We start from the raw sequence: 12,972 nt of genomic DNA, 5'->3' as shown, positions 1-12,972 counted from the left end.
ACTGAAATCCTACCAGCTGAGGAGATTTCTCTGAGTTGAATGGCTTCCTGGGGGAAGGCTAGGGCCTCTCAGTCGTTTCCCTGTTAGTATAAACTCGTTCAAGAAGCTTCTTTCTTAACTGGACTGGAGACAGCCCAGGAGTGTGGTTGCTGGCTGTACTGAGGTCCGTTTGGATCGGGGAATACGAATGGAAGAGGCAGTTGTCCTTCCATGTGCGCAGGTTCCGCATCCCTGGATATGGAGGGCCAACTGCACTATGATTTCATATAAGGGCCTTGAGCATCCCAGGATTTGGGTGTCTGTTGGGGGTCATGGAACCAATGCCCCACGGATCCCGAGGAACAACTGTAATTTTGAATTGTGGAACACTGCTGGAGGAAGAGGTCCCAGGGAGGGGAAGGGAAGCTTGAAAGCACCGGCACTGGGGGAAGAGGGGCAAGGAAGGAAGGGGGGATAGAGACCACCAAAGGCAAGGTCTGCCTGAGGTCAGCCCTCTGCAGCCCCCGCCCCGCCTTGGGTGCTAGATTCCATCCTTCACTCTGCCCACTCCATACTCAAAATGCATACGTGGGTAGATCCTAAATATTGTCAGTTCTCTTACATTATGAGCTTCATAGGCTCTTCTGGAAGCATAAGCACCACTGAGAGAATGATTTCTCTTAGAAATTTAGTTCTAAGTACCAGGCATGTGGTTTAAAACATTCACATTGGGGATATCACCTCTTCAATGGGCAGAGGCTGCCCAATTACTCTTCTGATGGTTTTACAGGTATTAATTGGACTTAACTCCATTACTACACAGAGCCACTCAAGAGAAAGATCTGAGTCACAGATCTTCTCTGGCCCCTGGAATGCCATGTTCAGCGCTGGCCACAAAGTGGGGTTTCATAAATGTTAGGAGACCGGCTGGGAGGGAGCAGGAGAGGGTCTACTACCCATTTGCAGAGAGAAATCATCAAAACCTGGGGGAGAAGTGACTGAATCAAATGTCAGAGGTGCCTGTGGTATGGACATGGCCAGAACCGGGGTCCTCAGTGCCTTACTCCGGCTGCCTGGACCACATCCTCCCAACAGCAGCACTTCCTAATATGGGTCTTGTGGAACCCTGGCCCCCAGGAGCTCCTGGGAGAGGAACCTAGGTGATACTGCCTATTCCAGTCCCCTCTAAGAGACACACAGTGACACCCCCATATCTAGGCTCTGAGAAGTTCTGCAATTAAAACAACAAAGCTGGTTGGGTTTTGTTTAACTCACTGTCCTCCAAACTCATTCAACCCCAGAGGCCCTTTGTTTCAAAGTGCCCCCATCACAAGCTCCTATAATATGCTGTGGGAAACGCTGCTGTGACGGGAGCTGGGTGGAGACACGAGCCGTGGGTTCTAGTCCTGGTTGTGGCACTGACTGGCTTTAGGCAAATTCTAATCCCTGTGGGTCCTGTTTCTGCACCTTTCCTGCCCGCCCCTCGGGAATGTCTCCAGCAAGACATAAATGGGAAAGACGGGAGGTATTTGACCATCATGAATTATAACCCTTAGCCCCATGGCCCAAGGCTCACCTCTGCCTTCTGTCCGCCTCGAAAACTGATCCCATCAGAAATGCACGACTGGAATTCGGCAATGGTGTAGTACTCCACCTCAACAGAAGGGGGCTCTGGCGGCTTAGGCAGCTGGAACCCCTGAGGCAGAGAAGGACTCAAGTCAGCAAGACCCACCTGATCAGAACCGTAACTGAGGTGAGAGTGGCGGTTACACCAGGTGGAGAGCAGCTGACCTGAGGATGTATCAGTCACCTGAGTCTCAGGGTGTCTCACCAAGAGACCACTCTGCTGACCAGGCTCTCTAAGAATACCTAGGGGTCTTCCCTGGTGGCACAGTGGTTGAGAATCTGCCTGCTAGCGCAGGGGACACAGGTTCGAGCCCTGGTCTGGGAGGATCCCACATGCCGCGGAGCAACTAGGCCCGTGAGCCACAACTACTGAGCCTGCACGTCTGGAGCCTGTGCTCCGCAACAAGAGAGGCCGCGATAGTCAGAGGCCCGCGCACCGCAATGAAGAATGGCCCCCACTTGCCACAACTAGAGAAAGCCCTCACACAGAAACGAAGATCTAACACAGCAAAAATAAATAAATTAATTAATAAACTCCTACCCCCAACATAAAAAAAAAAAAAAAGAATACCTAGGATTCGCTGGAGACTTGTCTGAGCTATGAAGATGATCATCTAAGTAAATTTCCACCCTTACATCTTTGGAATCCAGTTTTCAGAAGCCTCAACAGCTAGGTCCCAAAAAGAAAGTCAAAAGCAGAGCAACTGTTGTAGCAAAGCCCATGCACACTGCCCCCTGGGAGAGGAGAGCCACGTCCTTGAGTCTCAGGTGAAGGGCCACTGGGGTGACACCTGACTGCAGAGGTGGGGTGGATGTAAGGGGGTGTGGGCCTGGTCAGAAAACCCCTTGGTCTGTCATCATGATGATGCCAAATGGTTAGGCAAGCACGGAATAAACTCGGGATCCTTTGCTCTGGGGTTGGGTAGAACACGCTGGGCAGCCTAAATGCTTCCTAGATGATGGCACGTCGATAACTAAGCCTGACGTGCAAGGAAATGTAGAATATGGCCACAGCCCGTGAGTTGTGAGCCTCATTCATTCACTTGACAAATGTTTGTTGTGTGTCTACTGGGTGCCAGACTCTGGTCCAAGGCACCAGGCATCCAAGAGTGAACCAAAGGGACAGGACAACCCCCTTGCCCTCGTGGAGAGGACATTCCAGCTTCAGCCAGTCTCTACTCCAGCCAACATGGCCTTGGCACCTCCGCATCACTCCCAGTATGGCCTGGTATCAAACAAAGGAGTTAGGGCTTCCCTAGTGGTGCAGTGGTTGATAATGCAGGGGACACGGGTTCAAGCCCTGGCCTGGGAAGATCCCACATGCCGTGGAGCAACTAGGCCCGTGAGCCACAACTACTGAGCCTGCGCGTCTGGAGCCTGTGCTCCGCAACAAGAGAGGCCGCGATAGTGAGAGGCCTGCGCACCGTGATGAAGAGTGGCCCCCGCTTGCCACAACTAGAGAAAGCCCTTGCACAGAAATGAAGACCCAACGGTCATAAAAAAAAAAAAAAAAAAAAAAAGCCAAGCATTTGAAGCCCTTAAAAAAAAAAGGAGTTAAAATAAAACAATCTTATAAAAAAGGTACATGTGTTTGGGAGGCTAGAAGGGGGAAGCAGCTACAGTGTAGCAGGAAGACCTCAAAAGATCTCTGCCTGCAGGTGGACCCCTGTGGGCTCCAATCCCAGCTCAGCAATTCACCAGTTGCGTGGCCCTGGGCAAGGCCCTTGCGCTCTCTGAGCCTCAGTTTCCTCATCTGTAAGATGGAACTAACAACAGGGTCATGAGATAATGAACATAACTTCTGGTCCAGCCAACAGCACAGGAAAAGCTCTATAAACATAAGCTGAAGCCGAACGCTCTTCCTGAAACGCCATCCTATTCCTCTTACCCTGCCTCGTCCTTCAAGGCTCAGCATGTTCTAATCCTGCCAGTCACAGCTGAGCTGCCTCAGGTCAAGTGAGAGCAAGGTGCGGGGGAGGCTGGTTTTGAGGGACCAGGTCAACTTTCCCTGCCCTGGTGGCTGGCTCTGCAGCCGTGCATGCACACAGATGTGGCCCAGGTCCCAGCCCTGCCTGGACCCCCGCGGCCAGGTGGGAGTCGGACGGACCTAGCTGGAAAGGGCAGCTCTGTCCTAGCAAGCCCTGCTTTTGGCAGGTGTGGAAAGAATTACCCCATTCCTGCCAAAATCAAGTCTGCCTGAAAATAATCAGCTGGGGCTGAGAGAGATGGGGGAGGGGAGAACTCGTTCAGTTGTGTAAAATGGGAGGAGAAACAAGATAGAAAACTCCACTGGGGCTGATGGCCAGGGCCAGGACGGTCCCATCTCCAGGGGCCAAATCTTCAAAAATCCTGTTTATGGAAGGACAACTCTTCCAGTGACTGCTGCTGTCCGCCCCCCTGGGGCGGATGTCACTGACCACAGTAAATCTTGCTGCTAAGCCCAGATGTGACTTCAGAATCCTTGTCCACACATAGTGCACAGAGCGCTGACAGAGGAAGTGGAAAGTCGATGGCCAGCATACACCATCTCATCCCATCCTTACAACAGCCCTAGGAGATGGCTGGCACTGTCCCCCTCTTATAAATAAGGAAACTGAGGCCTCTGGAGGGTAAGCAACCTGGCCAGAGGCTTGCTGTTTCTCAGTGTCAGAAACGGAGTATGAATCCATGCCTGGCAGGCCCGAAGCCCCATTCTTTCCACTGCATCCCACTGCCCCAGATGACAGTTCTTGGTTCTAGGGCTCTCGGTCTGCCACCTCTCACCCAAAGCCCCAGTACCCTGAGAGCATATCCACCTCCGTGGCGGTCTGGATGCCAGGAAACCCCACCTACAGGCGCCACAGACCCCGGCAGCATTGAGCCTCTTTGAGCTTCAGCATAAACCAGTCCCTGCCATTTACCACCCTCCTCCCCAGAGAGGACGCTCACTGGTCTGCCCTGTGCCCTCCCAGGTTCTGGCATCCACTGGGCACTCCCGGGCAAGGAAGGCAAAGCTGAAAGTCTTCCAGGCTCACATGGACAGCAGCCCTATTTCCCGCCCCTGGCAATGCCCTGGCTGGACACTCTCGCCAGCCAGTCTAAATGTTTATGTCTGCCAGTGCCGTGGCTGGGATGGATTTATTTAGCTTTAGAGTGCAGTGTGTTTTCGATTAAAAACTGTCCAGCTAGGCCCCAGGAAGGCTGGGTTCCCCAGGCTTCCCTCCCTGCCTCCAGCCCCACAAAGCTGGAAGCTCCAGCATGGCCTTGGGGAAGCTCTGGACCAACAGACTCTGCACTGAGACAGCCAATTACTGGGAGCTGCTACAGGGCACCCAGGAAAGGGAATGAGAAAGAGAGAAGAAACTGAGCACACGTACCAAGCTGGACTCTCTGCGAGGTGGAGGCCTTGTCCTGAGGTTCGGGGAGCCTAGAAGAAGAAACAGGGCTTCAGAAATCGCAGCCAGACACAGTGGCTTCCCTGCCTTCCCTGAGTGTGACCTCCTGATGCTGGGAAGTTCCAGTCTTCTCCCGCATTTATGAGGAACCCATGTTCTCGGTCACCACAGGCACGATAGCTGGGCTTTTTCAGTGGAAGTGAGAGATCTTTAAGCTTCCTTAGCTGTGTTTCAAGGGGATCCGTGAACCCCCCAAAATGATGTGCACATTTCAAAATGTACGACATAGGGGCTGATTTCAGGGGAAAGGGTAGATAGCTTTATCAGATTTCCAAATTTAGGAGAAGAGACCATGTCTATTTTTTGCTCACTACCAAATCCTTGGAAGCTAGCGCAGTGCTAGGCAAGAGGAAGTACCCCCAAAACAGCTCCCGACGGACTGCTCAGAAGGTTTCAGGCATAAAGCTAATGTAACCAAGTTCAGAACTAAACTAAAAAACAGCTTTCCTCCAGATTTTAAGAATGGCTGGACACAAACAGAAGCTGGTCTCATAATACAGAACAGTTTAACCCTCAACCGCAGGCATCCTTGCCCCTGAGATGCTAGAGATTTGGAGGGGCCAGCAGCTGGGTTTCTCCTGTACGAAAGGAGGAGATTCCGGAAGAATGCTGCTTAAAAGTGCTTGTGGAGGGAGGTACAGTCACCCTTCCGAGTGTCTTAGATTTCCGGTAACTGGAGGAAGACAATAGGGAAGAAGGGGTTAGGCTCAGGAAGGTGATCTGCTATCGGCTGTCGCTCACAGAGCAGCCTTGCATCGAGGGACCCATTTCACAGCCCAGGTGACTTATCTGCAGAGTGACCATTCATGGCTCCCCACTAGAGGAGGAGGGGATGCTACCAGCTTATATATGCATGCAATTCATCTTCGGTGGAGGAGTTGGAAGGAACTGCCTTGTCCATGCTTGTGATTAGCATTTAAGACAAGCTGGCAAAGCGAGCCTGGGGTCAGGGGTCAGCCTACATCTCAGGAAGAGAATAACATGGGGATCATGCAGACATACCCCCCACCCCCCACCTTAGGCTTTCCTTGCACCTCACGCCCCTTCTCTAAAGGGCTGTGTGGCAAGGACCCGGGGATCAGTGAGGCTCTTACTGATCTGGGCCCTCTGAGGGGCAATCCTGGCCACGGCTGGGGAGCCCTGGGCCAGCTTGGAGACGGTCCTCTCGGGGACACCCAGGGCGCTGCCGTTGGACGCATTGCAGAGGATGGGCAGGCTGATCTCCTTCTTGGTGATGGGGGCCTCTGGGCCCTCGCCTTCAGCTGGGGTGGTCTCCTTGTCCCCAGACGCCTTTTTGTTCAGCAGGTTGCTGATCTCCATGATGTTCCCGATGATCTCCACCGGGCCTGCCAGATTCTTCTTCCGTGCTGGTAGGTCATCCTTGGCTTTCTTCAGGTAGGATGCTGGTGCCCAGCCCTCTTTGCCCAGGTATCTGCAGGGAGGAGTGGGACATGGCATCATGAGAGCACCCTGTCCAGGCCCCAGTCTCCATTGGGCCTTGCCCAGCTGAGCTTTCTCTGCTGCGCTCTGTAAGACACTTGGCAAAGCCACTACTCTGGAGAGAACTGGAACGAGGGCCAGTGGAAGGACATCGGGAACATCACTTCTTCCTCTCTGTCTCCTAGTTCTTTGCCTGATCCCTCTTGGTGCGGGCTCTCATTGTTTGCAACGTCAGGCAAACATGGGACATTGAGATGAGAAGATTCCTCAGATTTGGGGCTGCCTAAAAGGTAGACCTTGCAATGGCCTAGTACCCCACCAGAGCAGAGGGCAATTCTAGAGATAAGAAATAAGAAGGTGTATAGAGTTAAATGCCCAGTCAGAAAGGGAAGTGTGATCAGAGGGGTGAAGAGGCAGCATAGGTGAGAGTTAGGAAGCCCGAGTTCCGGCCTCCGGTACTTTGGACAAGTCCCAACTTTGGAGCTCAATTTTTTCTCTTCTGAAAAATGCTGGGATAGAGTAGCTGCAAACATTTATACAGAAGGATAGACATATTGAGACCAACTAGGAAGACGTGTATAAAGAGTGAGTGACCAAGTGGGAAAAGTATCGACACCACTGCAGGAGAAGCAGATGGATCAAGTTCACAGAACAAGTCCACAGACAGACCAACACTAAAGGTGACACTTCAAAGTAGTGGGGGAAGGACGGATTATTCAATGAGTGATTTGGGGATGACTGATGATCCAGTTAGGAAAAACAAGTGAGACTCTGGCCTTACAACCGTATAGCAAACTTAAAAATGCAAGTCGTGAATATCTGCTTAATCTTGGGGGCTGAGAAAATCTTTCTAAGTGGAACTCCAAAAGCAGAAACCATAAATGAAAAGACTAAATAAAGCACATGACTGGATAAAATTAAAGACTTTGGTATGGCAAAACAAAAACAAAATGAAACAAAACAAAACAAAACCAAAAACCCATAAACAGAGCAAAAGGCAAATGACAGGGCCGACTTAATTTTAGGGGATTTGCTGACTTCTGAAAACAAGTTTTTCCCTTTTTCCCCCATGGTGTTGAGCTTCTACCCAAACCCACTGAGAACTTACTTCCTGGTCCAGCAATTCCTGGCCAATGCCCTGCAGTCTGGGGTGCAATGTCCCCGCCTGCTCCCCGGGACACATCTGGCTCTCTGGAATGGCTCCTCCATGCCAGATGTCTGATAATCCCCGGCCCTCCTGCCTCCCTGATCTGACCTTGTTCTTGGGGGCTCACTAGGTAGGAGGAAAGGAAATGTGAAAGTTCAAGTTTCTAACGTGTTTGAGCTTTGCTGGAAAGTTCAGGCAGGAGGCGGCTTCTTACGTTCACGTCACATGAATGGGCGGGCAGGCTGACCCAAGCTCAGCCGTCTATCCCCGCTTTGGGGCTTGGAAGGCAGACATCAGTGAACAAATGGATGGAAGCCAGGGAGCTGGCAGACAGAAGCACAGAATTTCAGGGGTGGATGGAAGCAACTAGTAAAGATACCTAATCTTACATATACCAACAACCAAGGCTCAGAAAAGCAAAGCAAGTAGCAGACGGTCACACGGCTAGCTTTTGGCAGCATCTGGCCCAGAACCTGGTGCCCTTCATCTTGGAAGAAAGATGAGGAACCTGCCAGCCACTGGGAGCACCTGTGCGGAGATGGGGCGCGAGGTCTCCTGGGGGTGATGGTCAGGACTGCGCACTGTCCTGAGGGCTCCCATTCTAAACCCTGATGTGCTCCTTCAGCGTTACATGGATAAAATTAGATTCCAGGCAGTGAGATGGAAGTGAATCAGGAGAGGCTGTGTGTGTTTGGGTCCAACTCTGCTCACATCTGCTTTCCAGCTCTGGAGCACGGAATGACTCCAGAGGGAAGCAAACTGGAAAAGGAGGATGGGGAGAGAGGGAGGGCGTGTGCGTGTGCGTGTGCGTGTGTGTGTGTGTTTGGCGGGGATGGGGGTGGGGGGTGGGGGGGTGGAGAAGAAAGACAGGAAGTAAGGATCAACACAGAGCCTGGGATGCTGGGAAAAGGCATATTTAAGGGGGTGTCTGGCAGCCTTCTTAAGGTGGAACCTTTTCAGCAGGGTTTTCTCGGTTGCAGCTCCCACTGGCTGAATGGCCAGGCCATGGGGACAAGAGCTGACTAGATGAACCAACTCAGAGTGGTTTTATCGGTCATTTTAGAAAACTAAAACACCCAGCAGCCTTGTAGAAAACCTCTGGGTGAGTGGTTTAGGTTAGCAGCCTGCCAGAATGTTCACTGGCCTTCCCATGCAGACTCGTGGTGGCTGGATTGTGGGCTTGGCTCTAGTTTCCATTGTTCAGAGAACATCAAAGCCTAGGGGCAGTGGATTTGGGCAAACACAGTCCTGTCCCACCTAACGGGACAGAAAGGGACACCTCAGCCCGCTGACTGGTGTGCACAGGGCCGGGGGCAGGGGTGACTATGTCCTGGCAGGTCACTCTAAGGTTCCATCCCATGTGGCCAACGACCTTCATCCTACCCGTCAGCACGGACCAATCTGAACACCACGTGGCGTGCTGTGTTCTGAGCAACTGTCTTGTGAGTGCCCCCGCCGCCTCGGCCATCTGTGCCCTCGGTGGGGGATAGCTCAGAACACGCATCCTACCCACAGTGGGTCTGGGGTTCCCAGGTGTGGTGGGCTGGAGAGGCGGTCCCCAGAGCCCATGACGGGGACTCTCTCTGTCATCCGGGTTACAGGCAGAGAAGAGAAACTGGGTAAAATCATCACAGTGGAGCTGCTTCTAAAGGACCCAGGAACATTTCCTGGGAACAAGCCCCTCCTTGCGGGGGGAGCTAGCTGGCCTGGGAGCCCCAGGGCAGAGGGGCCTGGCGGGGGCAGAACCTGGTAGGGGAGAGGTGAGTGAAACCCATAGGGTTTAGTTTGCTTCCAGGAGTGTCAGGAAGCTCCCCACTCCCCTACTCACACCCCCGAATGGGTTTCTCAGCTGGGAAGTGTGATGAGGCCCAAGGAGAGCGAAGGGCCGAGCAAGGGGCCTCTGAACGAGGCCTGGGCTCGGGCTCACTTCCGCCCCAGCTCTCTCAACCACAGAAGCCAGCCCTGCGGAGCGGAACAGCCCGGGCCTGAGCCTGCATCTGTGGGCAGCAGGGGCTGCCTGCTGGGACCTCGGCAAGGCCCGTGGACGCCAGCACTGCAGACGGCCTGAGCTGCAGAGCACGCCAAGCAGCCAAGGCCGGACACAGAAAACCAAATTCAGATGTGCTGGACCCTCTTGGCGGATGCACGGGAAGGGATTGCACCACTGCCTGCAAGCCGAGCCGGGGCCCCTGTGCCCCGCTGGCTGTGGCTCAGGCTCTGCTTTATGTGTCCCGGGAGGGTATGTGCAAGATGAGCACTCTCTGTTACGGCCATTCAGCCTCGCGGTGCTGAAGCAGTCAAGCCAGGCCATGGGTGCAAAGCTGCTGTCAGGATTTACCTGCCAGCTGGTGCCCTCAGCCACTCTGCTGCCCAGGGCCAGCCTGGGAGCCAGGGTGGCAGAGAGGCACCTTGCTCCTCTGCTGGGGCTCTTACCTGATGTACCACCAGCCCTCCAAATTCTTCCGGATCACCTCCACAGTGACGCCCTTCTCAAAGCCAATCTCGTCCTTGCTTTGGCTGGTGTAAGGCTGCACAGTGACATACTTCTCCTCTGTGGGTGGTGGGTGAAGCAAGAAAGCACAACTATTTGAGGACAGGGTACAGGTCCTTTGTCCTGCCTCCTTCTCCCCCTGGCCTGGCCTCACTTAGTTGGTGGCCAAGGTGTACTGCATCAGCCTCTGGCTTTTCCGGGAAAGGGAAGAGAAGGGATCAGGCCTCACAGCTGAGCCCTGCATGTGCCAAAGCTGGCCAGGGCCCCAGGTGGCCTTGCAAGCCCCAGGCAGCATAGAGTTGGCTCTCCCGGCCTCCCAGTCCCATAACTGCAGCCAGGCTGCCGGGGCCTGGAGTCCTCAGGGTCCCAGAAACTCCCTGGGCTGAGGGCAGGGCCACGAGGAACCTGGCCCTCCTGGGGCCCGAGTCAGGGAGTCTGAGAACAAACCCAGGTGTCCCCTCAATGTCTGGAGGCCTCAAGGCAAGCCCTCTCCTTCCTGAACATGCCACGCGTCCATCTATGCCCCAGACCTGCTCTCCCAGCCTGTCTCCCACCTCAAACCCATAAACCCCTCCTCTGCCCAACCTTCTGACAGCTCCAGGGACACCTCAGCCTCCCCTGACCACTCATCTGATCACCTGATCACATAATTTCCCCGAGAGGATGCTATGGGCGTGGTTATGTGCCCTGTTAAGGGTCCAGGGGCCAAATGAGCAGGGGCAACACTGACTGCGGCACAATCAGGCGGGAGCCCGGGGGGGGCTGAGTTGACCACACAGCTCGGTGGAGCCCCTCTGGGAGCTGCCTGCTCTGGTCTCACAGTAGGACTGCACGCCCTCTTGTGGGCTGCCCAGGCACTGGGAGAGAGGCACCGTGGGGAGCTGGGCAGGAGCGTGGGGGGCAAGTGTGGGGAGGCTGGGCAGTTTGTGTCTTCCTGGATCCCTTGGGCCTCTCTCCTGGCAGGGACCCTGTGCCTCCAGGGGAGTCCCTGCTCAGGCCTCCTGTCTGCTGGGGACCGGCAGACCCACAGCTGGCCGGCCACAGACACCCTGCCTCCTGGGGGGAGAGTCTCCCCAGAGGAATGGCTTGGGAAGGAACACCCAGCCCCACCTGTCCCCTCAGTGGAGGATGAGCGGCAGAGGTTGGCACACACTCTGGGAGGGTCACCCTGAACCTGGGCTGTCCTCTCCGACCTGGATTCTCCCTGGGGGCTGAGACAGTGCCTGGCACACAGTAGGTGCTGCAAAGGGACCATGGAGTACATTGATGAGGACAAAGGTGTGTTGAGCCGGGGCACCGAGTGGGAGACTCTCTGAGCTCAAAATAGCAGGATGCTGGCACAGAACAGCTGGCTCTGAGACGGGCGCTCCCCACCCCCTCAGCTGGACCCTGCCAGGCAGCCTGCCTGAGCCTCTGGCAGTAGTGGGGGAGAGGGCAGCTGCCACCCTAACCCCCTGCTCAGGAGGGCCATCTGTTCATTCTTCCCTAGATTATCAGGGTCCTGTCTGCGGCCCTGTGCCGGGCGGAGATAGCAGCTTCCTCTGGGATGGAGGCAGCTGCCCTGCCAGGCCGCAAGGACAGAGCTGGCGGGCTGCTGGCCGAATCTGAAAGGCTGCCAAAGGGCAAAAGGTAGGTGATGCCCCACGGGAGCCTCCACAGTTCAGCACGCTCTTCTCAAATGCAAGCCTTTCTCAGCGTCAACTCGCTCCTGGAAGCTTTCAGATTCCAATCCAGCCATGCTGGGGAGAGCCGCCAAGACCGCCTGAGAACCTGGCCCTGCCAGATACTGACTCGGGCCTTTGAGAAGGTCCGTGTTTTATAGTCCAGCCCCCTGCGCTCCCGCCTATTCCTGGTCTCGCTCCATTTTCCAGCGGGACACCGTAAATCCTGGCCCGGGTGGTGGCCGGAGCGGCAGCGCCAGGCCCCAGGGACCCAGGGTTCTGACGCTCGGGTGAGCCGAGGCCTGGGCTCCACATTTTGCCTTTGCTCAGTTGGGCTATTTTTAAAAGCCTGTGGTTCGTGCAGGAAGCCATCATTAAAGTTTCCCTAGGCAAAGTTACTTTTGCAGAGAAAAATTACAGCCTTTCTCTTGGGCAGATCAGAGGAGCCCTCCTCTGCCCCACGGCAGAGGACAGGGCCTAGACTGCGTCGTGGGGGCCAGGCCCCAGCACCAGCCTCCCCAGTCCCCAGTGTGCGTGCTGAGGACAGAGCCCCGAGGGCCATGTAAGCATCCTGCGTTCCCCTGCCCCTCCTGGTGGGCAGAACCAAGGACGTCCGTTTTACTCAGGAAAGCTGAGCTGCTCCTGCACAAAGCCCTCTTCATGGTGGCCCTGGGGCTGATGTGAACAGATGTCTGGGAGTGTATGCTCCCAGGAAGAGATCTGGCTGGCTTGGAGGCTCGTCCTACCCTGGCACTGTAGGTTCCAGGAGGTGAGAATTCAGAGCCCTGGTCCCAGGCAGGGCAACCCCTCCAGCTGGTGTGTTTGGGGGCTCGGTTTTCCGCCACGTTTGGCTGGGATGACGAAGGTGTGGGTTACCTATGTGTGGCCGCGTGCCTTGTGGGTCTCAGCTCCCTCCTCACAGGTTTCCCTGGGGGGAAAGCAGAGGCAGCCCCTCCACTGAACAGGGGCCACAAACCCCACCTTAGGGGGCCAGACAGGAGGATACCCAGACTGAAGGAAATGACCTTGGTTGGGGGGAGGGGGCTGAGTCGTTTGCGTTGCTTGGGGTCTCTAGAAGAGACGCCCCTTAGGAATCAAGTTGAGGGAAGGGGCCTGGGAGCTCTGGGGGGCACCTCTGGGCTTCTGGGAGGTGCTGACGCCAAGGTCACTCCGATATACCCTGGAAGGACGGTT

General features: G+C 55.0%; 1 protein-coding gene across 5 annotated transcripts in view; it reads right to left on the bottom strand.

Annotated features, from left to right (window-relative positions):
• Positions 1 to 12,972, bottom strand: part of SH3PXD2A (SH3 and PX domains 2A) — a 246,985-nt gene that overhangs the window by 10,133 nt on the left and 223,880 nt on the right. For all 5 annotated transcript variants that reach the window (XM_081228410.1, XM_081228406.1, XM_081228407.1 and 2 more), the window contains 4 exons: positions 10,060 to 10,177; positions 6,134 to 6,471; positions 4,962 to 5,011; positions 1,556 to 1,675 (listed from right to left, as the gene is read on the bottom strand). In XM_081228410.1, the coding sequence (XP_081084536.1) occupies positions 1,556 to 1,675; positions 4,962 to 5,011; positions 6,134 to 6,471; positions 10,060 to 10,177 (626 nt within the window). The remainder of the gene's footprint in view (positions 1 to 1,555; positions 1,676 to 4,961; positions 5,012 to 6,133; positions 6,472 to 10,059; positions 10,178 to 12,972) is intronic.

This window comes from Mesoplodon bidens (assembly GCF_964165515.1).
Source record: "Mesoplodon bidens genome assembly, chromosome: 1".
NCBI classification, from domain to species: domain Eukaryota; kingdom Metazoa; phylum Chordata; class Mammalia; order Artiodactyla; family Ziphiidae; genus Mesoplodon; species Mesoplodon bidens.
The sequence above is the reverse complement of the archived record's forward strand: the minus strand, read 5'-3'. Positions and strand labels throughout refer to the sequence as shown.